This window comes from Pleurodeles waltl, chromosome 11 (genome assembly GCF_031143425.1).
Source record: "Pleurodeles waltl isolate 20211129_DDA chromosome 11, aPleWal1.hap1.20221129, whole genome shotgun sequence".
NCBI classification, from domain to species: domain Eukaryota; kingdom Metazoa; phylum Chordata; class Amphibia; order Caudata; family Salamandridae; genus Pleurodeles; species Pleurodeles waltl.
Window position 1 is genome coordinate 331,102,668 of NC_090450.1, and position 27,675 is coordinate 331,130,342.

General features: G+C 40.7%; 1 protein-coding gene across 2 annotated transcripts in view; it reads right to left on the reverse strand.

Annotated features, from left to right (window-relative positions):
- Positions 1 to 27,675, reverse strand: part of LOC138265683 (alpha-1,4-N-acetylglucosaminyltransferase-like) — a 410,672-nt gene that overhangs the window by 129,537 nt on the left and 253,460 nt on the right. For both annotated transcript variants that reach the window (XM_069213614.1, XM_069213613.1), the window contains exon 3: positions 20,630 to 21,032. In XM_069213614.1, coding sequence (XP_069069715.1) covers positions 20,630 to 21,013 — 384 coding nt within the window. In that variant the 5' untranslated portion in view covers positions 21,014 to 21,032. The remainder of the gene's footprint in view (positions 1 to 20,629; positions 21,033 to 27,675) is intronic.

Consider the following 27,675-nt stretch of genomic DNA (forward strand, 5'->3'; position numbering starts at 1 on the left):
AAGTCTGCCTGCAGGTGATTGTCTCCCTTAATACTTCCCATTACAGCTTGCTGAGACATGGTGGTTGGACTGTCACAGTCACTTTGGTGGCATGCAACCTCATAATGTGTCCGGTGGAAACACTGTCTCCGACAGCCAGTTTGTTGTGCCTCGTAACCGCAGCACTCTTTGCTGTGGGACCGCAGTAGTCTTTTCTAGATAGGCCCACATAACTCTTAATATGGCCGTCCGACCTCCAAAGCGAAGGCCATCAGACGGTCAACGCCACCATGGCCGTCCATGGGCCGCCAAACTCGTAATAAGGTCCTAAGTCTGAAGTCAAGACCTAAAAATCAATTCATAGGGTTGGGAAGCATTTACATATGGTATCCTCCTATAGATTAAAATCACTACCAAAATTCAGCAAAAGTATTCTACCTCAATAGGTAAGGCTTTCAAATCAATTTTGTTACTATATGTAAATGATTTTGAGGTGCTGCACTGGCAAAATACCGTGGTAGTTTTTGTAAATAATTGCTGGTGATGTCAAGGAGCATTATGTTACATTATTTAATATTTTAGCTATATAATTAGTAGATGATGAAGCTGCATTTAGAAAAAGAAAATGGTGTCTTCCCATGTTAATCACATTTCGTGGTGATTAAACTCAAGAGTTGTCATCTTCTCTCCAGTCCCCAAGCACAGCCCAGAAGAAGGGAAGTCTGACGTGATGAGGTGCATATGCCCCCTTATTTTTTAACTAAAACTGAGTAATTTATTTAACATGCTTTTAAACTATACTTTAATATTGTTATATTTTTTAGGTCTGGCGAGTCTTTTGATTATATTGAATTATGTATAATAAACCTACATAGAGGGGCTTTCAGCCACCTCAGTTCATCCATTGGTCTGTTGCATCATTCACATTTTGCTTTCGCTCACTTCAGAATGCAGCATGGGGCAATAGGTCAGCCTATTTAAGCCACTGGTTGACTTCACTTTGAGTCACTGCATTTAGTTCTGTGAAGGAGGACACCCACACATATTCTAGTTCTCTTCAGTGCCAGTCATTTTTGTTTTTACTTTATTATGACTTTGAGGGTGACATTTGTGTAAAGAGTCTGATTAGATAGCAGGAAAATTCTGATGCACATTCCATCTTTATCAGATCTTATCTCACACCAATGCTGTTTTAAATTTCTTTTGGAGTGTTCTGCTTTTCTGACTGCTGCCATTTCACAGCATACCAGACAGTGTCCATTTGAAACTGTTCTGTATTATATTGTCCTCTTTTTACCTTTATTTCTTTTTCTTTCTTTCTTTCTTTCTTTCTTTCTTTCTTTCTTTCTTTCTTTCTTTCTTTCTTTCTTTCTTCTTCTTTCATTATTTTGGGCCTCATTATGAGTGTGGCTGTCCAAGGACTACCACACTTGGGGTGACGGTCAGACCGCCGCACTCCAGGCCGTCTGACCCCAACATTACAAGTCTGGTGGGAGGACCCGCCAGAGGACCACCATCACCACTAGGAACTTTGTTCCCGATGGGCTGATGGCAGTCTGAGTTGTACTCATGATGTAGTCGTGCTGATTACAACTCAGCTTTCTGCCAGCCTTTCCATGGTGGTCAGCCTACTGTGGAAAGGCTGGCAGAATGGCATGGGCAGTGTAGGCCCCCCGGCCCAGCACCATCTAATGCGCCCTGTCTGCTGTGCAGACAGTGAGCATTCCAGTAATGCTGGTGTCCTATGGCATTGCCCTCAACTCCCTTAAGGGAGAAAAAACCAATACTGTTCCCGCTGATCAGCCCGGTTGGAGTGGTGTAATACAATGTTCCTGCCGGTCAGCCCAGTGACAACATTGTAATAAGCTTGGGAGGGACGCCACCACCAAGGAGGTGGCATCCTCCCAGCGAGTTTGGTGGTCGGCACATCCGACTGCCAAATTAGTAATGAGACCCTTTGTCTTTCTCTCTTTTTTCCCTTCTCTCTTTCCTTTTCTTTCTTTCTTACTTTCTCCATCTTTCATTATTGCCTTCTATCATTCCTTCTTTCATTCTTTCTTTCTCTTTCCTTCTCTATTTCTTACTCTTTCCTTCACCCTTTCCTTTACTTTCTCTATTTCTTTTTCTCTTTTCTTCATTTTATTTCTTTCTTTCTCTCCTTCTCTCATTTGTTCCTTCTCTGGTCTTCTTTCTTTCCTTCTCTCCTCCCTGCTCTGTTTTCTTATGTATTTTCTCCTTTCTTTTGTTCCTTCTTACATTTATTCTTTCTTTCTCTCTTTTCTTCCCTTTCCTTCATTCTTTCCTCTGTCTTTCTCCCTTTCCTTCTTTCTTTTCTCCCCTCCTTCTTTCTTTCTTTCTCCTTCCTTCATTCTTGCCTTTTTTCTCGCCATCTTTCTTTCTTTCCACATTTCTTTCTTTCTTTCTTTCTTTCTTTCTTTCTTTCTTTCTTTCTTTCTTTCTTTCTTAGTTTCTCAAAGGCAAGAGGCTTTCAGCCAAGACCTGACTTTTTTTTAGGCCTGTGTTAGCTAAGACCTTTTAATTTTACAAAAAAATATGTGTATAGCACAGGTACATGCAGGCCTTTCAGCCAGACTTCATCCATTGATCTATGGTTGGTGTCATTCACATTTTTCTTCCACTCGCTCCAGCGTGCAGTGATGGGTAATGTATTAACCCATTTCATCCATTAGCTGATTTCATTACGAGTTATGGCATGCTGCCCTTTCACAAGGAACACATCCACTCACAAAGTAGATCCCATCTGTGTCAGGGAGTACTATAGTCAGGTGTTTTTTAAACCAAAAAATGTTTTTTATGTCTCTAGCTAATTATTTTTGTTTAGATTGATGAGGGTCTGGCCTATTCTCAAAAAAACTCAAGTTTTGCAAAAACCATGACAAATCAAAACATTATTACCAATAACCTGACAGCCAACACGAGACCTACTGACTTTGCCAATGTTTTTTTTTATTCCAATAAGTATGTTTTTGTGTTTAACTGTGTTAAGTATTTTCTTCCTTGATATTTAATTGTTTTTTTAAAGTAACAAATCGGATATAATTATTGTTAATATATGTATTGAGTTTAATTAAAGCTTTTTTTTTAACAGGTATATTTTCACATTGGGATTGTTCATTTAATTATATAATAAAAACTGTAATTAAAAAAAGTTTTTTTTTAATTGAAATGTCATTATTTTTTAAATAACTACATTTATTAAATTGAACATTATAATAAACACATGTTATTTTTCAATTTGATTTAGTAGTACTCTCAATTTACTTTATAATACTGTGTGTTTTAATTTTGGGATAATTAAAAGGGAGTTATGTAATGTATTTTAGTTTGCTGCTATGTCAACTATTATTTTATGGAAGTAGTTAATTTTGAAATCTGAAAGTAAGCACTTTTGCTCTTGTTTTTAAGTTGGGACTAGCTATAGTGCATTTGACCTCCTCCTCTCCAAAATACAACTCTTTCCCCAATGAAGTTAAATATGGAGTTGGAATAGTAAATCTGAACCCTTCAAACTCCAACAGTTTACCACAGTGGTTATGTTTGGATTTGGAATGGTACATCTGAACCCACCAAAGTCCATTGCTTGCCATAATATGGTTAAGTTTGGAGTTGGAATAGTAAATTTGACACCCCCACAAAGTCCAACACTTTCACCAATGTGGTTAAGTTTGGACTTGGAATAGTCATCTGAACCCCCGGTGTGGCTAACCTTTGATTATGAATAGTAAATGTCATGCCATAAATGGTTACATTTGTTTGTATTCTATTTATATATTTTGTGCATTGGAAATGTATAGTCATTTTTAGTATAAATTGTTTTGTTTATTATTATAGCTTTTATAGACTATGGGGGTTATTCCAACTTTGGAGGAGGTGGTAATCCGTCCCAAATGTGACGGATTTACCACCAGCCGTATTACGAGTTCCATAGGATATAATGGACTCGTAATACGGCTGGTGGTATATCCGTCACTTTACCGTCACTTTTGGGACGGATTACCACTTCCTCCAAAGTTGGAATAACCCCCTATATTTTTAACATTTTATTGTCATGTTCATTTTTAGATATCTCTTTTAATATATACCATTTCTACTGTGCATTATATTTCAAGTTTTATTGATTTTATTGATAATTTATTTCCATAAAAACGTGGTTTTAATTTAGAGTAATTATAATTACACGTATGACCTAGTTGTAGTGTGCACACATTTTTTTTTGAAATTATACAATTGTATACCATGTTGCGCAGTAATTTTTAACAAATGAAATATTTTTACATTCTGTACAACTTTTAACTTTTATAATACATAAAGTATTGACAAATATACATTTATAAACACAACATTTTTTAAAAACTTTTTTAAGCACAAATTTAATTACGCACGCTTTACATATTGATTTCTTTGGTATGCAATTCTTTTTTTATTTTCATTTTCCCCTTAGCTTTTTCCAGTTTCCTTGATTTTGTAGTATTTTGTCATTTTGGGCTATTCCTGGAGTTTGCAGTTGAGATCTCCTTTTGCTGGTCTCCAGTCCAGGTAGGACTAATTTATATATATATTGCTATGTGTTTAGTAGTTGGGAGGTGTTTAGACATCTGGCCTAGCTGCAAGTCTGGCAGTCTCATGACCGCCATGCTCATAGTGGCAGTCGGACCACCACACGCCAGGCAATCGGACCGCCTAACTATGACTCTGGCAGTGAGACCGCCAGGGGACTGCCATCCCTATCAGGGATGTGGGACCCGACAGGGTGATGGGGGTCGGAGTCGTGCTCAGCCAAGGTACTGCTTAAAGCAACACCGCTGTGCTGATTACAACTCCACTTTCTGTCAGCCTTTCCATTGCAAGAAACCCGCCATGAAAAGGCTGGTAGAAAAGTTGTGCTGGGGGCCACAGGGCGCCCGCACTTCCCATGACCATGTCATGGTTATGGGCCCGCTGCCAAGCAGCCTTGGAATGCGCATTGTTGTTGCGACAGCATTGGCCTCGGCTCCATATAGAGCCAAGGCCTATGCTGCTGCACTGTTTCCGCTGGGCTGACCAGTGGAATCCTCCAAATAGGGATGTTTCCGGCCGCCAGCCCAGCTGAAACATCATCATGCGGCCGGGGGAAGACCCCAGCTCCGTGATGGTCTTTTCTCCAAGGGGCTGGTGGACTGGCAGCCGGCCCACCAGCCTTGTGATGAGCTCCATAGTTAGACTACTTTTGATAACTGAATAGTTTTTAGTGTATTTTTTACCAAGTGTAGTTAGTATATGTTAGATTATGATATTGCTGTGACCCTTATTGTGAAATGTAATATTTAATGTTATTTCTTAAGTATGCTCTATCTGGTTTTCACTCTGTTTTGTTTTGAACTGGGGTTGTAAGTGTTTTTTGGTGGTTAAGATGTTTTTGTGCTTACAAGTTTTTATTTTAAGAATTCAAACAATATTTTTAAGTAGGATGCTTTTTATTTTTTTTTAAGGAAACTGTGTTATTTACTTTTTAACCAAATTTTCTTTTTACTTTTTCATATACTTTTAGGTTTTCTCAGAGTGTTTGTTTACTGGTTTCCTATTTTTTAGGTTTTGGATGGATTTCTTGGATTACTGGGCTTGTACTGGATATACCATTTTTCTGTGGTTTATTGTGGTTTTTGGGGGACTTTTTATCAATAGTCTTTTGGGATTGTATTTTTTTGATCGTCATTTTACTCACCAGGACTTCAGATACAAAATTGTAAGTGTTATCTTATTTTATTTATTCGTGTTATTGGGTGAGCAATGTTAATGTTTCTGATCTTTATATATTTTCTGTATATGAGTTTCTGAACTCCCCCCAAAGTACAACTCTTTCCCCAGAGTGGTTAAGTTTGAAGTTGGAATAGTAAATCTGAACCCCTAAAAGCCCAACACTTTCCCCAGTGTGGTTAATTTGGATGTTTTAATAGTAAAACTGAACCCACACTAAAATTCCAAAACGTTCTCCATTGTATTGAAGCTTTAAATCAGAACTAGTAAATCTGATCTTAAAGACCCAAAAGGCCAATATTTGCTGCAGTCTGGTAAAGGTTGGAGTGTGATTAGTAAATTTAACTTCCTCCCCTTCCAAAGGACAACACTTTCCCAAATATGGTAATACTTAGAGTTGGAATAGTAAATCCAAACCCCACAAATTCCAACACTTTCCGCAATGTGATTAGGTTTGGAGTTGGAATTGTGAATTAGACCACCAAAGTCCATACTTGATACTTGGGTTGGAATCTTTTGACGGAACAGTGTAGGCAACCAACCCCAGTATCCTCAAAAGAATTCATTACTGGGGCTAGTTTTGTTTCCCGTGTTTGGTAATAGAGAAAACATTTTCAGCATACCACAGTGCTTTGTGACTTCTGTTGTAGGGGCACACACTAATCTTATTGTTTTTTTTTTTACTTCATGTGGTAATGCTAGATTAGTTGCATATTCTATACTCAATGTTAATTCTTTAAGGTGCCTCCATATTCTCTCCTTAAAGTGATAATAGCTCCCCAGAACTGCAATGTGAAAACAGATTTTAAGAATTTCTAAATCATTGCCTCTTCATAATCTATGATGATGTTTTTGTGGATTACAGTTGTGAGCTTTGTGTTTTATAAGCATTAGCATTTCACTGTAATCTTACTTTGCTTTTTAGGTAATAGATCATACACTGTTTGGGATGTTTGTATTTGATATTGACCATGTGTTGTGTATATTTGACTGAATGGTTGAAGGCATGGCTTAAACATGCCATCCATCATCCACTTTTCATATTGCATTAACGTTAGCAAATTGCTATTGGTCGCCTCAATATTTATTCTTTAATTGGTATTGACGCTGTCATGTGATAAAAAGGTGTTTTTTATGTGTGATTAGTAAGTGTTGGGGTATGTCTATATTTTCATATTTTCTAGGTGCTATAGATGTTTCCTGGATGTTTTACATCTTCTGTCAATTTATTTCCTTGAGGTTGGTATGCCAGGGATTAGACCTCTGGTTTGTACAGGTTGGGTATAATATTTTTTTAAGATTTGTTCCTGATGCTCCTTTTTACCGCATACTGGGCTCTTTTAGATATTGTAAAATATTTCTGACTTGTAATTGAATAATTTTGGTGGGATTGTTATGTTCCCTAATGCTTCCAACTATTAAACCTTCTGTGTTAGCTTTGCTATAACATATGATCAAATAATATTTGGTACTCTTTTATCTCATTGGTGGTGCTCCCCTTAGTATAAGTATAACATCTATAATTGAGGCTTCACTTTTTAGTATTTGATGTATTTTGCTGTTTTGGGCATTTTACTTGTGGGTTTTGGAGAACAGAAAATACATATAGTTTAAAAAAGATATGTAATGGAATATTTATTTCAAAATGTTTATGTTTCGGGTGCACATTTTAGCTTATGCTCTGAATGTTGTCTTTACTTCATTTTAGTTTTCGATTTTGCATTGGAGGTTTGGTGTTATATTTGCCTCAGTTTTCTTTTTTTACAGTCTGTGAAGGATTAACATTTGTTAGACGTGTTGAGTTATTTTTCCAATGTAAAATTAAGTGGTGGTTTTCTTTTTATTCTGGTAAGTCGGTGTCCATACTTTATTTTATTTTCCTGTTGGCATGTTTTCTCTCTTGCAGAGGATGTACCTGTTTTTTAAAAAATCCACATGTAGCATAGTTATACCTATTTGTTATTTTAACCTTTTTTTTTAGCTATATATTCATTTTGTTACCTCTTATTTATAATAATAGGTAATTTGTTTGCAGTATTTAGTAGTTCGTTGAAATGTTGCAGTCTTCTTTTGTAGGTTTGCAATCTGGCATAGTGATTCCCTCCTGCGGCAATTGTTTTTAGGAAGAATTTTGATGTGAAGTTTTGTAGTCTTTTTATAATGTTTGTTAATTGCTATTGCTTTTCTATTTGTTAACTGTTTTTAAGTTTAATTTGATGAGTTGGCAAGAGATTAGTTTGAATTTTCTTTCACCATTTTTAGGTTGAGCCAGAGAGAGCATGCGCTAGCGCATGCATTCTCGCTTTGTGAGAGTCTTGTAGTTAATAAGGGGATTGGAACCTGCCCATAGTTTACAATTCAGTGGCATTATTGTTGTTCTTTTTTGCTGCTTTCTTATTGGGCAGCGCTTGACATAGATCAGTTCCGGTACTAGACCTGGCGCATGGACAAGTACAGAATAATTGCATTTTGATTAGTGACCCTTCGCTGGCCATCTGCTGCTCACACTGGAGTTCAAGTACAAATACAATTTCTGAGTTATGACCAGTCAGTGCTAGCCTCGTAGTAGCTTTTCTTTTATAAACTGATCTCCACACCCTCACTATTTTTTCTGCCCTCCCTCACATCCCTGTTTCTTCTCACCCTTCCAGTCTTTTTTATTTAACTTATCCCGATACTTTGACAAGTATTAAACAAGATCTCTATGCTAAACTAAAAATAAAAAATAGTTTCACATAATTAGGAGCGAAGGGTCATCTTTTGTTATCATTGACCACTACCTGCAAGCCCTTAAGTTTAATATTTCCAGTTTGCACAACAGCCAATCCCAGGGCTATATATATTCCAAGAGTCTTTTTTGGGGAGTGTGCGGAAGGCATAAAAGGAAAGCTCTATGACAGAAAATTATGCTTTGCTGTAATTCTTATACACTTGCACTGTTTGTCCAGAATCAAAAACTGCTTCTGTTCTTTGAAAGCAAAGGTGTAATCGTCTTTCAGGTGCTACACATCACTTGTATGTAAATGGTAAAATAACACTGAATTAGTGAAGAAAACTGAACATATGGGAACAACTATTTTGGAGCAAAATGGGTGTAGCTTTATTGGTGACAGACAGATGGGCTGAGGCAATTGTATTTATTTATACTTCTCTTAGGAAAGAACGAGGTATGTTGAAGCAGTCTACACTTGTACTTATATTAGCGAGTGAGCGATAGTTGCTACTTTACTGTTTTTTGTCTTGAGCTTCTGTTAGGCAAAGGGGCCAGGACTGCCATAGGGACACATTTGTGTACTTTACTGGTGCCACCCCTTGCTTAGCAGTCCCTGGTCCTTTTCTGAGGACTTCCCACATTGTGCATAACCCATGCAGTGAAAACACCACACTGGCCATCACTCAGGATGCTAGCTTAGGGTTTGCTGCTTCGGTGATGGCTGGTTGCCGCTCGTCATTTTTCTTAGTGGCTACAGGAATGGTAACCCTTATAAGTGTGTCACTTTTATGGAAAAGCAAAGAAATTGTTACCTTCCTAGCTCAAGAGCATCATCAAAATAATTTTTTGGAAAGCAAAAAGAGGATGGCAAATGTGTTGCTTAGTCTCCCAATAATGTGCTTATTCGTAAAGCAGATCAAACATGGGGAGCACACATTCTTTCTTCATCAGCACAAGGTGTCTATGAGACTTCTAACAGCTACAGTACATTACACAGTGACACAGTGAGTGTGAGACAAGCATTTTCAATGCAATAGGCTTTGCGTTTGCTGAAGTTAGAGCTATTGGCGATGTAAATTCAGAACTGGACTTTTCTTGCCACATAAATTGGTCAACCCTGCCTCATAATTTGGTCTTTTCCTGCCACATAATTCCAGTGGCCCTGCATATAATTAAAGCACTTCCATTTACCTTCTCCCTCTATTTGCAGCAAAAAATGAAAATGTTGCTATTTAGCATCCTAATTTAAATCTGCCATGCTACTTCGTAAAAGTTCCAACAGAATGATAATCTTCCAGCATTTAATTTTAAACATAAAGGGAATTATACTTTTGTGTATTTGATATTTAACACTAAAGCAGCAGCCAACTTCCAGTAAGATGACTAAAGAAGGATGAAAAAAATATCAAAATATTTTAAAAAATTGTTTCATAGTAAACCATGCGTTGGCAGTGGAAAGAACATCTTGACAGTTGGGCATATGTTCTTTGGGAAGCCCCTCACACGGGGGCCATAATCTGAAGAGATGTTGAGGGCAGCAGCTTGTAGCTGCCTGGAATGCGAACGTTAGCAGGCCTGTCACTGAATTTACTTAACACTCATTTGTTTCAATCTGTTTCAGAGCAGAAATGCAGGTGCTGAAGACGTACTCGGTCTATGACAACAGAGGTTTGCAAAGAGATGAAGATTGTACTTAGGAGATTCCTATGTGTTACAGCACACAGACTCTCATGCCATCTCTCATTTGACCTAGAAAGACACATGAAGGCCTGTTTTTTATTCACAACAAACCTGGTGCAATTTCAAACAGAAATATCTTCCTCAAACTGTGGTGTCTTTAAGATCACATGTTTAGAATTACATGGATTTATTTCAGTAGTTATATCTATTAATACACCAAATTGCATGGTTCTTGATTGATGAAACACTTAAAAAGTGGAACCTGCGATTGTCTGTGTAGTTTTGTGCAAGCATCTGTGGTGGTCACATGACATGGAACACTCACGAGTGGCAAGTCCTGGTTCCCTACCGTTAAACAATAACAGATTTGAACAAGTAATTGAATAAAAAATGGAGGAAGTAAAGATAAAGCGCTGTGTGCCGCACTGTCACTATGAAAGGAACTGAAATGCTGAATGCACAAAAGTGGTAGGACACGGAGAAGCTGTTGCACAATTACTAGAGCTGCCGACCTTGGAACTGAAGACCCGGGGTTGAGTCAATGCATTGGCTCAACATCATTTAATCTTGCCGTGCCTACAAAAAATAAATATGTCCTTGTGTAATGTAGCAAGTACTTATGTAAAGCCTCCAATACCTTTGGGTGGAGTTTGGGCTACTTAGCAAACAAGTAATTAAATGAACACCCCAGGCAGGCACACTCAGTAAATAGAATCCAAACCAAGGAAGGGTTGTAGCCAGGCAGCTGAGAGAGAGCAGCGAAAAACGGCGCAGAGTGAGGACGAGCAAATGTGACCAAGATAACACCCTGATTTACAGCCTTGTTTACAGTGAAGTTAAGCTGAAACAATAATGCTCTGCAAATCAAAAGGGAAGCTTCACCAAACAGGAGCAAGAAACAAAGAGAAAAAAGTCCCCCAAAGAACAGATAAACATGACAAAGCGCAATTATACAGTAGGTGGTCCCTGCTCCTAAAGAGAAAAAGGAGGGACAAATAGGCATGATCGACCACTAGTAAGCCAGGATTTTTAAATGACCCAGACATGAACAAATGAAGTGCCTTTTAGACCACAGTATAAGTATACTTAAAAGTATACAAGTGGCCGTACGCTTACTCTTGAACCAAAAAAGGCTGAGGTTTCCAGCAGCCGCTGGTTGTTTCCTCCGATGACAAGTGAACACCAAACTTTGGCAGGATTTCCAAAACTATTTTCAACTAGCAACTCATATATGACTTCCTGTTCACAAATCTCACATTCTCTTCACCTCCCTAATATTTCTGGCATAAATGGAGTCCATGCACAGGCCTTGCCTCAATAAAAGCACTTAAAACATTAATAGGGATTGCAAGTGCTAACTCTGAAGAGCGCCTAGCCCACAGGATAACTGTTTGTTGTGCCTGTGACTACATTATATGTGATGGTTTCTTCGGAGATACTTAAAGCTTTATTTTGTCTTTCATTGATAACTTAGTTGTAAAGTGCTGATATGGAATGGAGACTGCTTCAGAGCACTCATCACAAAGTACATACAATCTTTTGAGGCAGATTAGTTCTACATAAAGACTATACAAAAAAATAGAACATTTTTCAAAACATTGAACAAAGCATGCAATACCAATAGAAGGAAGCAAATCACAGGAGTATGAAAGGGTAGGTGTCCCTATTGTGCACACATGCAAATGTACAACTGATTTAACATAGGATTGGGCCTATGGGAGATCATCTCCCCTAGACTACAACCAAAACATGACAAGCAAGCCAAAAGGCAGTGGATTTAGCCCCTGCTCATTAATTACCACTAGTTGGCTTTATTGCCACTCATTGCATTGCCTCTTCTTTTCTGACCTTTACAAACAAGTTTTGACAAAGCCAATGTCTTGGCTCTCTTTTCATAAAGGTGAGACCTATTGGCTTTGCCAATGCTTGTTTGGTATGTATTTAACGCACATCAATTTGATGCAAGTCACCAAGGAGTTCCACAACGCATAGAGGAACGAGGTCGAACATGTATGATAGGGGCTACTCTATCCCTTATAATACCACCTTTTTCACAATATCACCTTTCCGACAAGCCAGTTAAAATCTTGGTGAGTAGTTTTTTAGATGAAAGAGTGAGCATGTTTGTAATCTGGAAGAATAGAAATAAAACCTCTATTGCAAAATCAAACACATCAAAAACCTTCTGGATATTAGTTGCAAAGTGATATTAGAAACACTACAATACAAGTCAGATTAAAAACAAAAGAAGCTGCAGAAAGATTCTAGCTTTTCTCTATCTGAGAAGTGCAAAAAATAAACAGATTCTCTTTGCTTGCCTTTGTAAGCTATTAAAATAGAGGAAAAGCAAGAAAAGCAAAACCTAAAATCTGCTGCTCTGGATGGACTCCTTGCAGCTAAATAGGCAACAATAAATTACTGTCACACCTTCGCTTGCTTGGGAGAGGTGTGAAAAGGTATGAATAGACACACATATGAGAATATCTTAGTAAAATCGACACCCTCAGCTTTAACTCTCTTTTTGGTTATACCACTAAATAAAAACAGTCAATAAAAGAGAGTATTAGCCTGGGTTCATATAAATTATTGAAGCCAGGACTCTTCCCAGGTTTTCAATTTTCACTGCAATTCAGCCACCAACTGGGCATGTTTTTTCACATCAAAGGGTAACGTTTTGTCCTGAAAGACGAGATGATACCTTAGGTGACAGGCTGAATTAATTTCCTTTTTGATGGACATTCAATCGCTACCTAGGGCTGCACGCTGAGTATGCTGGGGCGGGTGAAAAGTGGGGACCCTTATCTACATTGGTCCAACTCTGGACATGTGACAATTCAATGGAAGAAGCACTGGCCTAATCTATTTGGAAACAAATCATTGGTAGCGCTATGTATGATTGATGGACCTGTTATGGAGGCATGACACGAGCAGTTTCTGACACATGCCTAATGATAAGGGGGGAGTTGCCCCGAATTTTGAAAAGTTCACACACAACCAGGACTAAATCCAGCTCAATCACTCACCTGCCAGTGGTTAACCGTTCAAATAGGAAAATCGTCATCCATTTTACAGGAAATTGCCCAATCTGGCAACACTGAACCCAGACATGAAATTATTGTGTGATATCATCTGTTCACTGGGATACCATGTGAACTGAGCAGATATTGTGTGAGCCTCTGTGACACCATGTGAGTTGGCTGGTATGTTATAATTAGGACCATGTTTTCACAGAAAAAGCATTGTTTGATTTGCATATATCTTTATCACAGTTTGACTAATATTCACGAAATGGTCCCAAAAATGTACCCTCATGATTCTTTTTGCGCAGGGGGAGTTTCAGGGTGATCAGTCAACCATGTTAATTCCCATAGGAGTTTTGAACATGGCTATAACCCGAATCACTGGACAGAATTACACCAAATTTGGCAGAAATTTATCTGTCTGTACACAGATTACACTTTCAGTTATTTGGTGATTTTGAGATATTAAAGGAAATCCAAATGTGTATATCACTGGCCGCGATCACTCCACAAGTAATGATGAGCTCATGCAGGGAAATGCATAGTTTGGATTGGCTTGCAACAATTTAATCAGGAAGTGTGGGCAGCCATCTTGGGACTCGGCTTCAGTCCAGTCCCAGACAAAAAGAATGAAAAATAAGGCAAGGGCCAGGGTAGAATCACCCTGACCCCTTAGCTCTTGTGCTGTGGTATCAGAGGCCCCCCACAGGGCTAAAAATGTTTGCTGCAATTGTGCAACAACACTGCAAATTCGCCAGAAAAAAAAAAACAAGCGTGGGCTGCGGTGCTTGTTTTTAAGAAGCCCCAGGGTGGGCCAGGTCCTGGGAGCATTAACATTTTGAATGCGGGGGGTGACTCACCCCTCTCCAGCAGTTTCAGGGACCACCACCTCCCCGAGGCTTTAAACAAATATAGTGCGGGGGCCACTTGACCTCCCGCAGACCCGGGGACCGCCACCTTCTGGAGGATTTAAAGAAATACAATGTGTGGGTGGTGCAGCCACCAGCAGCCCTGGGTACCGCCACCTCCTGGGGCTTTAAACAAATATAATGCGGGGACTGCACGGTCCCCTGCAGCCCCAGGGACCACAACCTCCCTGGGACTTTCAAGAAATACCAGGTGGCCCCGGAGACCACCTCCTCCCTGAGGCTTTAAACAAATATAATGTGGGGGTGCCAGCTGGTAGCAAAATGTAAAGAAAGTGCAGGAGACCTGGGTGGTCCCTGGGCGAACCCCTGGACCAAGGCTAGGGGGTTAGGGTAACGTTTAACTGTTCCCTTTTCTTTTGTTTTTTTTAATTTATTTTCTTACACTCGGTTGAAGTGTTGGTAGCCAAACAGATCTCTGCACGAGATCGCCAGTATTCGCAAATTTGTTGCAACGCTATGTATACAATTGTGGATTTCCTTCTGTTTCTCCTAAACTACTGAATGGATTTACACTAAAAAAAAAAGGAAACTAAAAGCTACTTTTCTGCCAATTATGGTGTAATTCCATCTAGGGGTTTGGGCTGCAGGCATGTCTAAAGAGCCTATTGAAATTAACATTTGATATGCACTTGTTTGAACCCATACCCCATTTCCTCAACCCCCACTTGACGGATCATCCTGAAACTTTCCATTAGCAAAATTACCTTAGAGAGCACTTTTTTTGGAAAATTTTGTGAAGATTTGTCAAATTGTGCTAAAGATATAGGCAAGTCAAAAAACACTTTTACTATGGAAACTAGGGCCAATATTTATACTTTTTGATGCAAACCAGAATAGGGGAAAATGGGGGTTGTGCATCAAAAAAGGGTGCAAGTCAGGTTTGAGTCAAAAATCATGGCTCAAACCGGACTTGCGCCATATTATGACGCAGAACCCCCACTGAAATGACTCCTGTCTTAGCAAAGACAGGCGTCATGCCCCCTTGCCCAATGGCCATGCCCAGGGGACTTCTGTCATGGTCATTGGGCACAGTGGCATGTAGGGGGGGCCAAATTAACCCCCCATGCCACTTAAAAATTTTTTAAAAAATTGTACTTACCTGTACCTACCTGGGATGGGTCCCCCCATCCATGGGTGTCCTCCAGGGGTGGGTGGGAGTGGCAGGGGGTGTCCCTGGGGGCAAGGAAGGGCACCTCTGGACTGCTTTCATGGTCAGAGACCATAGAAGTGAGCCCACAGATCCCTTAACGCCTACCCTCACCCAGTCGTTAAAAAACGGCGCACATTAGGCTGTGCGCCGTTTTTTAAGGACTGCCCCCTCCTGTGCGTCAAAATGACGCAGGACTATAAATAAGGCGCACAGGCCTTAAAGTCATTTTTTGGACGGGAACGCCTACCTTGCATGTCATTAACGCAAGGCAGTTTCCTGCATCCAAAAAATTACTCACACAGAGGATTTTTGACATCCGCGGGGTCGGGCGTCAAAGTATAAATATGGGGCAAGGTGTGCGCTGAAGGTGCATCAACATTTTTGATGCACATTCGGCGCAAACAGAGTATAAATATGCCCCTAGGTCCTAACTATTACTACCTACTCGCAACCAACAGTAGGTAATATATATATTTATATATAATATTTATGTTACATTATGTGTTTTATTTTATTTTATTTACCATTATGTTGATTTTCCTGTTTTAATATTCCCTTTGTTGCTATGTAATGTTTTCTTAGGCTTCTGGTGTAGGCGATGTTTGTTATTTATTTATTTTTGTATTCTAGATAATTCTTACGCAATCTGTTTGTCAATGATATTTGTGTGTTTACTGTTGAAGTGTAGTGTTGTGATATTTATGTTTTCAATATGTTTGCAGAGATAGTTGTATATGTTGATAATATTTTTGTCATTTTCCACTTTCCCTACCAATTTCTACTGAATTTACTAAAGGTATCGTCATTAAACATACTCCCTTTAACCTCTTGAGTGCCCTGGACGTAACGGTTACGTCCTGGGCAGCACTGCTCATGTGTCCAGGACATAACCATTACATCCAGCTAGGAGCCCACGGGGGAAGCGCTAACGCTCCTCCCAGGGGCATGGCATCCCCCTCCCCTGGGCAGGGATGGAAGGGGAAGCAACCCCCACCCCCCGAACCCCCAGTGGCGTCTGATGACATCAGCACACGATCGCACGCTGACCTCATCATAGGCTGCCCCCAAACTCCTCCAATCATGTGGAGGGGGCGAGAGAGCCATGAAAGGAGCAAAAAGACCTTCCTCTCCTTTCATGTCTCTCTCTGCGATCGGGCAGCACAAATGCCACGAGACACCAGGGAACTTATTTTTTGTTTATATCATAAGGGGAGCGCCCCCTGGGGCAAGGGCCACTCCAGAGGGGAGGGCAATTTGTTTTTAGGCCATTTCTGCCCCCCTGGGGGCAGATCAGCCTATTATAATTAGGCTGATCTGCCCCCGGGGGGGGGGGCAGAAACCACTAGACAACAGGGATCTTTTTTTTTTTGTTTTATGTATGTGGGGAGCGACCTCATAGGCAAGGGTCGCTCCCTTAAGGGCAAATTTACTTTTAGGCCATTTCTGCCCCCTATTTTCATTAGGCCAATCTGCCCCCAAGGGGGGCAGAAACCACTAGACACCAGGGAGTTTTGCTTTTTATTTATGTTTATACATAGGGGAAGCGGCCCCTTGGGCAAGGGCCAGTCCCCAGAGAGGCAAAATATTTTTAGGCCTTTTCTGTCCCCAGGCCTATTATAATTAGGCCGATCTTCCCCTGGGGGGGGGGGGGCAGAAACCCCTAGTCACCAGGAATTTATATTTTTATGTTTACTTATTTTTTTATATATAGGGAGCGACCCCTTAGGCAAGGGTCTCTCCCCTGGGGGGGAAATTGTATTTAGGCCATTTGTGCCCCCCTTGGGGGCAGATTTGGCCTATTTTTATTAGGCCAAACACCAGGGATTTTTTTTTTGTCAGTTTAATGTGAGGGGAGCGACCCCTTAGGCAAGGGTCGCTCCCCTGGGGGGGCAAATTTGTTGTATGCCATTTCGGCCTATATTTGTTAGACCAATCTGCAATTTCACGTAAGAGGAGCGACCCCTTAGGCAAGGGTCGCTCCCCTGGGGGGTGGGGCAAATTTATTTCAGGCCATTTCTGCATTTCTGGGGGCAGATTGGCCTATTTCTATAATTTCTATTACGGGGGGCAGAAACAACTTAGGCACCAGGGATTGGTGTGTGTGTGAATGTGTGTGTTTTGTTTGGGGGGCAGCCCCTTGGGTCATTACTGTTGGCCATATCTGCCCCCCCGGTGGCACATTGGCCTATTTTTGGAAGGTCCATGTGCCCCCAAACGGGGCAGAAAGCCCACCTGGGACCAGGGAAGATTTTTTTTTCTAAAATAAGAGGGTGGGGGTATGGCCATTCCCCGACCCCAAATAAATGGGGCCAAAGTTGTTCTGCCCACCTGTGGGCTGATGGTGCAATTACCCCGGATCCACTCCCTGGGGGGGCAGAAAGCATACTAGATGCCAGGGAATTAAAAAAAATATAAAATAGTGGGGTGATGGCTACCAAACAGTATAGGCCTGGTTATGCCCCCACCCCAACTGAAGGGGGTAACAGCCTTTCAGCTCTCCCCGCACACTAAAACATCTTATCCCACAGCAAGCAAGAGGACATTTGATTATTTGGGTTTTGGTTTTACATTTGAGCCATGAGAGCTTGGCTAACTCTCACAATCGTCCCCTTAGGAAGGTGTGAGGGCTGCAATTTTGGGACTTTGGGATGCTGCCATGTAGAAAACTCCACAAGACCTAGACACATCTGAAAACTAAACATCTGGGCGATTCCAGGGTGGTGTGCTTCACATGAACCCCACACCATTTTCTTACCCACAATGCCCTGCAAACCTCCAACTTTGCTGGAAATCACACATTTTTCCAAAATTTCTGTGATGGAACCTTCCAGAATCTGCAGAAATTCACAAAATTCCTTCCACCCTGCACTGTCTCATCTATTCTGATAAAAAGTTCTGCTGCACTTGTCAGCCTAAAAATGTATTTTTTTTTCAAACTGCCCTTTTGGACTTGCTTTGGTTCCCCCTTAAGTTGGACATGTTTTTGGCTCTTCGTTGTCACAGGCACTTGGCCCACCTACACAAGTGAGGTATCATTTTTACTGGGAGACTGAGGGGAACGTTGGGTGGTAGGAAATTTGTCCCGGTGAGGTGATCCCACACAGAAATGTGGGAAAGGTTTTATTTTTTTTAGCAAAATTTTAGGTTTGCTGAGGATTCTGGGTAAGAAAACATTAGTGGATCCAAGCAAGTCACACCTCCCTGGCCTCCCTTTGGTCTCCCGTTTTCAGAAATGTCTGGGTTTGGTAGGTTTCCCTAGATGGCTGCTGAGCCCAGGACCAAAAACAGGTAGTTTTGTATTTGATAATTTTGATAATAGTGTTTTGGGGCATTTCTTTTTGTGGGTGCTAGGCCTACCCACACAAGTGAGGTACCATTTTTATCTGGAGACTTGGGGGATCACTGGGGGGAAGGAAATTTGTGGCTCCTCCCAGATTCCAGAACTTTGTGTGCGAAATGTTAGGAAAAAGTGTTTTTGAAGCCACATTTTAAGGGTTGCAAAAGATTCTGGGTAACAGAACCTGGTGAGAGCCACACAAGTCACCCCATCTTGGATGCCCCTAGGTATCTAGTTTTCAAATATGCACAGGATTGGTAGGTTTCCCTAGGTGCCGGCTGAGCTAGAGGCCAAAACCCACAGCTAGGCACTTTGCAAAAAACAGCTCTGATTGTGTCCACATTGTGTTTTGGGGCATTTCCTTACACGGGCGTTAGGCCTACCCACACAAGTGAGGTACCATTTTTATTGGGAGACTTGAGGGAACGCTAGGTGGATGGAAATGTGTGGCTCCTCTCAGATTCCAGAACTTTCTGTCACTGAAATGTGAGGAAAAGGTGCTTTTTTGGCCAGATTTTGAGGTTTGGAAAGGATTCTAGGTAACAGAACCTGGTGAGAGCCCCACAAGTCACCCCATCTTGGATTCCCCTAGGTATCTAGTTTTCAAAAATGTGCATGTTTGGTAGGTTTCCCTAGGTGCTGGCTGAGCTAGAGGCCAAAATCTACAGCTAAGCACTTCACAAAAAACACGTCAGAGTAAAAATGTGATCTGTCCATGTTGTTTTTCCTCTCGCGAGCATTAGGCCTACCCATGCAAGTGAGGTACCATTTTTTATCAGGAGACTTGGGGGAACACAGAATAGCAAAACAAGTGTTATTGCCCCTTGTCTTTCTCTACATTTATTTCCTTCCAAATGTAAGACATTGTGTAAAAAAATAAGTCTATTATATATTAATTGCTGTATACCGGTATAGAATGAAAACCCATTGCAAGGTGCAGCTCATTTATTGGCTCTGGTTACCTACGGTTCTTGATGAACCTACAAGCCCTATATATCCCCGCAACCAGAAGAGTCCAGCAGATGTAACTGTATATTGCTTTAAAAAATCTGACATTGCAGAAAAGAGTTACAGAATAAAACGTTGAGCAAAATAGCTGTTTTTTTACCTCAATATAAATATTTTTTTATTTCAGCTGTTATTTTCTGTAGGAAAACCTTATAGGATCTACATAGATTATCCCTGCTGAATTCAGAATTTTGTCTACTTTTTAGAAATGTTTAGCTTTCTGGGATCCGGCATTGGTTTCACACCCATTTCAGTCACAAACTGGAAGGAGGCTGAAAGCAAAAACAATAGTAAAAAAGGGGGTGCGTCCCAGTAAAATGCCAACATTCTGTTGAAAAATTAAGTTTTCTGATTCAAGTCTTCCTGTTCCTGAAAGCTAGGAAACTGGTGATTTTAGCACGGCAAACCCTTTGTTGATGCAATTTTCAGGGAAAAAAAACACAAGCCTTCTTCTGCAGCCCCTTTTTCCGAGTTGTTTTTAAAAAAACAAAATTTTCACTGTATTTTAGCTAATTTCTTGTTCTCCTTCAGGGGAAACCCAAAAAGTCTAGGTACCTCTAGAATTCCTAGGATGTTGGGAAAAAGGGATGCAAATTTGGCGTGGGTAGCTTATATGGACAAAACGTTATGAGGGCCTAAGCAGGAACTACCCCAAATAGCAAAAAAAAAAGAGCCTGGCACCTGAGGGGAAAAGACCTGGCAGTGAAGGGGTTAAAACAAAATATCTTCTTATTGGTGCCCTTAACTTAAGATGATCAAAACATTTTTCATTGTTATTGGGTCAAATGAAAATGCTACATAATGATATCTAAAATGTTGGTTGTTAATAAATGCTAATATTTTGTGCTCACAATCTTGTTTACCATCGCCAAAGTTACTTCATTTTTTGATGGATCTTTGGACATATGAAGCTTCTCTCTTGAAACTTATCACCAGGCAAATTCTGCCTGTAGACTGCAACACATTCTATATGTCATTCAACTGTTTTAATGATGAAGCGTCAATCCTGGAAATTAATTTTCACGTACCTCTTTGGGAAACAATTGGGTAAGAACTAACCTTTAGGTACCAAGGCAGGAGTGGTGAATCCTTCAATATCTCTTCCAGGTCAAATGGTTGAATGTAGACATTAGCTAAGCTGGTCAGCACTTGAAGATCATGGGAGATATGCTTCTCTTGAGGATTGTTCCACTTCCTTAAGCCTCCCATGTAGAAAAAGATAGGTCTGTCTGGATAAATGCGTGCCGCAGACTCGACTGCACAAAGTGTTAGTGAAGTTGGCTCCAAAGTGTCTGTGGTTTCAACCAGAAAAATGCCCTTATTAGGAGGGAATTGTGCAGGGGTGACCAAATCCGCTTTGATCACAGTTCTTCTGTAGATATGGATTAGAATCAAGGAAAATATAAAAACAGTGATAAGCAGGTGCCTGGCACGGGCCTTCATATCTGATGGATTTCCGAGTCTACGATTTAAAAAAAGAAAACACAAATTATCACTTGTAAATTCTAATATCAAGCCTCCTTAAAAATTTCCCAGTATCCTGTGTCATGTACAACATCAAAGATGACAAGATGCACATCACAAATAAGGTTGTTTAGGACAATTAAATAATACATTTTTAACACCCAATACCCTAACTGATCTTCAAATGACCCTTGATTTCCAGTACCATTATTCTTTGGGCATGTACCATGATTTTAAAATTCATATTTTCATTTTCACCTCCACCACCTGCGCTGGGAAGCCATTAAATTAATTTACTATCTGTATACCTGTACTACATTTCCCTTATGCATTCTTATGTTAAGAGACTTTTTTTCTGTGTACTCTTTTATTGAGAATGATTATCTCTTCACTTTTAATCTCGTTCAGGAGTTCCACTATCTCCATGACATACATACATTCCATGTACAACTCTGGTCATAATAGGTTCCATGTTATCATCTCGTTCCATCCTAATATTTATTATCTGAGTATTCCACTCTTGATAGTTAATGTTTGCCTAGTGAATGAGGCACTCGTAATCAGTCATCTAAGTTTACTTCTCTTTCCTGAGAGTGAAAATGTTAGCTATGATATCACAAGCTCTGTAATGTTCTCATCGGTATCCTTTCTGTTTACATATAGGATAAAGTACTCCCTACCAAAAATTATAAGGATATTGTACGTCACTAAGGCTTTCTGTGACCATATATAGAAAGGAGGCCGAAGGGCGAGTTTATTTCTCAGGTCATGGAACTCCAGGTTGATTTGCAAAATCCATGCATTGTACTGCAGAGGGTACTTTAATCCTTATTATACATGGTCACACTTTCAATCTTCTTACAAAAGACTTAGGCCCTCATTCCTGAAGACTGCCAGACTTGTGGTGGCTGTCAGACCGCTGCATGCCAGGTGGTCCGATTGCCTAATTACGACCCTGGCGGTTGAATCACCAGAGGACCGCCGTCACTGCCAGAAATGTAGTTCTGATGGGGTGACGGCAGTCAGAGTCGTTGTCAGCCACGGCAGTGCTTAGTTTGGCACCGCCGTGCTGATTACCACTCCACTTTCTGCCAGCCTTTTCATGACAGGATCCCCTCCCATGAAAAGGCTATCAGTAAGTCAGTGCTGAGGGCCACATGGGGCCCCCTGCACTGCCCGTGACCATGTTGTGTGCAGTGCAGGGGCCCCCTTACCCAGCACCCTCAGAATGCACACTGTCTGCTGCGGAAGACAACATGTATTTTGAGGGTGCTGGGAGCACCCTCTGTGCGATAGCATTGGCCTCAGCTTTCACTGTTTCAACTGGGCTGATCAGCTGAAACCTCATCCATCCTCCCAGATGGCTTTACTTGATAGAATGGCAATTCCTAGCAAAAACAATATAAATCGTAAACTTATATGTCTTAAGTATAGTCATTCATTACAACAAATATTGACCTTTATTCTATATTTTAAACAGCACAAATTAACAAGGATTTCATAACCTCTGCTCTGATTAAGACCTTTTCTATGAAGACACAAGCAGTGAACACTGGTCCATATCCTACAGAGGAAGAGATAGACGTAATCAAAATAACTTAACACTCAGCTTGAACAAGAGAGCAATCCCTCACAGTGGCCTGGAAAGAGATCTGATAATCAGACAATGGATTTACTTTACCAACTCTTTCGGAAAGTTCAAGAGTTTAAAGATACACAGTCAGCTGCATTAACATCACTTCATGAAAAAATAAACTGAATGCTCAAATGGAAAACAAATTCTCACTCGTAGATACCTTAGAAACCAGACTCTCAACACTCACTTAGCTGAAGAGTTCGATCTAACACAATTAAAAATACAAAATGCTTAAAATCAATTGCATAGGTCTAACTTTTTGGACCTGACATTTTTTGCATGGTTCCACAGATTTTTGCCTTCTGTGGTTAAACCTGGTTTTGTTTGCATTAAGGCTTTGTTCCCTGCTAACTAGTGGTGACTCTGTACACTTTTTTCCTGCTAACTAGTGGTGGTGCTCTGTCCCTAAAATATGGTGAAATCGGCCTACACTTGAATGGCACATTTAATTTATTTGTAAGTCCCTAGTATGTGATACAATATGTACCCAGTGCCAGTAATTGAAATGCTACTAGTGGGCCTGCAGCACCCCTTGGGCCACCCGCTAAAGAAGCACTTTTAAAAGTGTTTCAGAACTGCCATTTCAGCCTGTGGTGCACTTTTAAAATGCTATTTTGACCTAAACCTTCTTTTTTAATACTTATAAGCCCCCCCTTAAGTTAGGCCTTAGAGGCCCATAGGGTGCATTGTATTTGAAAACTAGGACATGCATATTTCTGGAGCGGTTCCCATCACTTTGATGGGCCGGGCAGCGGGGGGGGGGATTAATGAAAAAAAAACACTTACCTTTCTCGGCGCCGCTACCACTACGCCCCTTCTCTGCTGCCACTGCAGGCACATACTCCCAGCCTGCCCTACGGCCAATCCAAATGTTGCTATCATGCTGCTGGCACTGCCCAGCCAGGGTGCTCCAAGGCAGAGTGAAAGTCTCTGCCTGCTCTGTCCAACCTGGCAACACAGTGGCGGGTTGGAGAGAGCCCAGCATGCATGTGTGTTTGGCCGGCCCGAGACGGCCGGCCAAACATACCTGTGCACGGAGGGGGTGTGCTGTCCCCATCATAGCCCAAGGCCCTGCCCCTTTTACTATAAACCAATACTAAACATTGTTTATTATTGTTTTATGGTAAAAGGTTTGCAACTGCTGCTGCTGGCGGGGAGGCGACACTCCTCCCCCTGAGCAGAGGAGCCACGCCTTGTGTATTTAAGTTTTAATGTCCTGGCAGTGAAAAAACCCCTACAGTCATCATCATCAATTATACTTTATTCGGTTTTTAACAACCATCAAAGTGCAATAATCACTTTATTAAATACATAGTAATACAAAACACACTGTCATCAGAAATAATTAAATATCATCATCAATAAATCAATAAAACAATCCTAAAATTCAGTAATAAAAATCTAAAGCAGACAGTAATAAAAGCCTTTGCCATTTGAACCAAACACTCAGTAAAAATCTCCTTATGTAAATACAATAAGTGAAGAGGTGTCAATTTTCAAGATTCCCAAGGCTGATAAATATCTTGATACCACTAAGTTCAAACAAATTGGGTGGACCCATTTTCTACATGGGCCCTGGTACTCTGGCCAAAAAATAAATGCATGGGCCTAGGTCTCCACATCCAATCGGCATGCAGAACACTCACTAACACCTGCATCCTCCCCCAACTGCTAGTAAAGGACTTCAGCTGTAATGAGCCAACCATAAGATTAATATATAAACTAAGAGTTAGTGGGGGGATGACAGCAGCAAGAAATGTCTCAAAACATGAATGGGGTTTAAATTCCAGAAACTCATTTGTTCAGTGTCTATTATTTCCATTCAATATATGCTGGTCTCGGATATTTTCTGAGTAACGGGTCTTCAAAACTCCGAGATCAGCTTTACATAGGTTATCTGGGTCCGCCCAAAATCTCTACAAACCCAACGTGAATAACCAGTCATGTATGAATTTCACCCATGGGATGCTTTTTACCATTCGGAATATTTAACAGGTCTCTCAGTGAATCTCTATAATGACTTAGCTCATTGGTAGACCAGAGATGGGCCCAATACAACATTGGCTTTGAATAAGCAATATCAATTAGTCTCCTTAGGTCCAAGTCAAGAAAAAGAGGATCAAAGGGCGAGCTCCCTGGTAACAAGAGCAACTTCCTGACAAATTTATTTTTGACGAAAGCTAAGCTGTTTAACTTGTTGTATCCCCAGATCTTGGCTTCAAACAGTGCAGCATTCTGTACTTAAGCCCAATATACTTCTATGGCAGGAGAAACCACATGGCTGCTAGTTTTCTCATAAAACCTAATTATGGCATGGGATCTGTGTTCAACAATTAAGGTAGACCTAGTAAGCTGCGGCAACCATTTAAAATCATGGGTTAGTTTAACCCCTAAATAGTCAAAGCTATTGACCCGCTCCAGAGGTTCGCTACCTGCCTGTATTGTGACATTCATTGGAGTGCTCTTGCCAAAGACCATAAATAATGCTTTCCCAGCATTTAGAACTAATCCACTAGTGGAACAATAACTTTTTCATTGATCAACAAGGAGCTGTAGCCCCATCAGAGTTCTAGAAATTAATAGTGAATCATCTGTGAATAAGAGGATAGAAATCTTTTCATTGTTAATGCTAGGAGAGTCATTTTTACAGTTGAGGAAAAATCCCACCATGTCATTCACAAAAAGAGTGAATAGTGTTAGTGCAAGCACACACCATTGGAGCACACCGGTGCCCAATCGAGCTGCAGAATACAACCTTATCATCAAATTTAGCAAATTTCTCAGCAAACCCATATTCAACAACACTTGCCATAATGTATTTCAGGGGATGATATCAAATGCCTGCTTAAGATCCACAAATGCTAGATACAGCCATTCTTTAGATAAAAATCCAAATTTCCAATAAAGTACAGCTAATCGGAAGACCTGATCCGAAATACTGGTCTGGGGGCGGAAGCCAGCCTGGATCGATGACAGGACTTCCCCCCCTTCCACCCAGGCAAGTAATTTATCTAGGATTTGCTTGGCAAAGATCTTTTGAAGGTTGTCAATGAGACTTATTGGCCTATAATTTGAGAGGTCACTAGCAGCACCTTTCTTGTGAATTGGGATTATCACTGTGCTTCTCCAGGATCTAGAAATCACTCCATCCTCCGAAACAGCATTCGGCAGCAAATTTATATAACTGTTCAAGATCAAAGGCTTGGTTTTACATAAATCGCCTGGAATTTTGTCAGGACCAGGTGCTTTAGCGCATCTAAAGCTTCAATTGCCTTGGATGTATCATCTAAGCTAAAGATGACTACATCCTCAGCATGAACATCTCTAATGTCAGGTGGTGTGTCTTTAGCAATCACCTCAGCCACATTCATGGGGGACGCAGAGTCTTCAGGGGTGTGTAACTTGGTGAAATGTGAAACCCAGCTATTGAGATTTATATGATACTTATATGCGTTCTTATTTTCAGGTTCAAATTGCGTAGCTAAATGCCAAAATGACCGGTTATCCTTCTTTTTGGTAGTGAAAAAGCCTCTCCTGCCAAATTAATTCATCCCATTGTTTTCTGGCTCTTTTTTTTAGGGCAGGGCTGCCATTCGCCTAGCGAGCACTATTCCTTCTCTGTTATGCTGTCTAACTGCATTCCTCAGATTAATCTTGGCTGCTTTACAGCTGGAATCAAACCATTTAGTAGTGCAACCCTTCCCAGACTTCTTACATCCTTCTTTATAACATATTTTTTTTAAATTATTAAGTGGCTGATTATGAATGTCAAGAATTGGAATATTTGAAAGTGGATGGCCAACATACTTTTATAGATTAAGCACAAAAAGACTGTACATTTTGAAATATCACTTTTGGTTAGACACCAGTGTAGGCCATGAGCTAAAACAGTGATTGTTCCTTAAAATAGGTTCTGCAACTAAGGTAACAGAGCAGTTTTTCCCCATCACCAACAGGGTCAGAATCAGGGAGTTATGATCGCTATCAAAACGGGTATCTACTTTAATATCCCCTAGGGGAGGCCATAGTCTAACAACTAACAATCTATAATCAATGACACTATGATATGAGCCTTGTTTAAACGTAGGGGCCCTCATAATGCGTAGCACATGGCGACCTTGGTTATAAATCATTGGGTTAGTCCATGCTGCTTCTCTTACAAACCTGCCAGCCATGTTTCTTTACTAATGAATGATAGTGAGCATATTCACCTCTACAAAACGATTGGGAAGGCCATCACAACAAGCCAGTCAATTTACCTTATCAAGACTGGACACCCCATTCTGCTTACGATCCAAAGGCTTTGTCAGGCAGCCACCCAGGGAACTCCCTGCACAGTGCCCAGTTGAGTTAACTATTGGAGCAGACAGTCGGAGTCTAATATTATTCTTTTGCCCTTCAGTGAGATGGCAGGTGCACAATTTAAAATGTATAAGATTCTCAACCACTTCATTGGAGGACAGTAATACAGAAATGTAAGTGAGGGGTTCCTGGTCAGTTGTAAGTCTTTTCGCATGGATGATGTCGGAACTAATCACAGAGAGACAGTTGCATTTCACTCTGAACCAAAGTGTAATCTTGTTATTCAAGGTATCTCCGTCTTCATAAGCTCCCTCTTTTAACTTTGGCACTTGTGTCAGAAATATTGTCCTGGGGACGTCCCCAACAGCCTGTAGCTAGGAGTAAAACTGGAAAGGTGGCCCCACACCTCAGTTGATATAATTAGCCATAAAAGAAGGTATATTTTTTGGGCCAGCAGGGGGAACCCTAGCAGTCAAATAATGACTGCTCCAATTGGAATTCACAGAAGCAAAAAGATGGCTGGAGAAACTAGATGCAGTAATATCCTGCCGATCACTGTGAATCGGCTCTCTGGATGGCATTAAAGTGCTAACCATTGTCATATGCTGCCACTCTGGTTCTGTGAAATCCTTATTCTGGGCCTCAAATTTCTGTTCCTGTACCAAACACCTATCCCCAACCTATGAGTGGTTAAAGAAGTAGG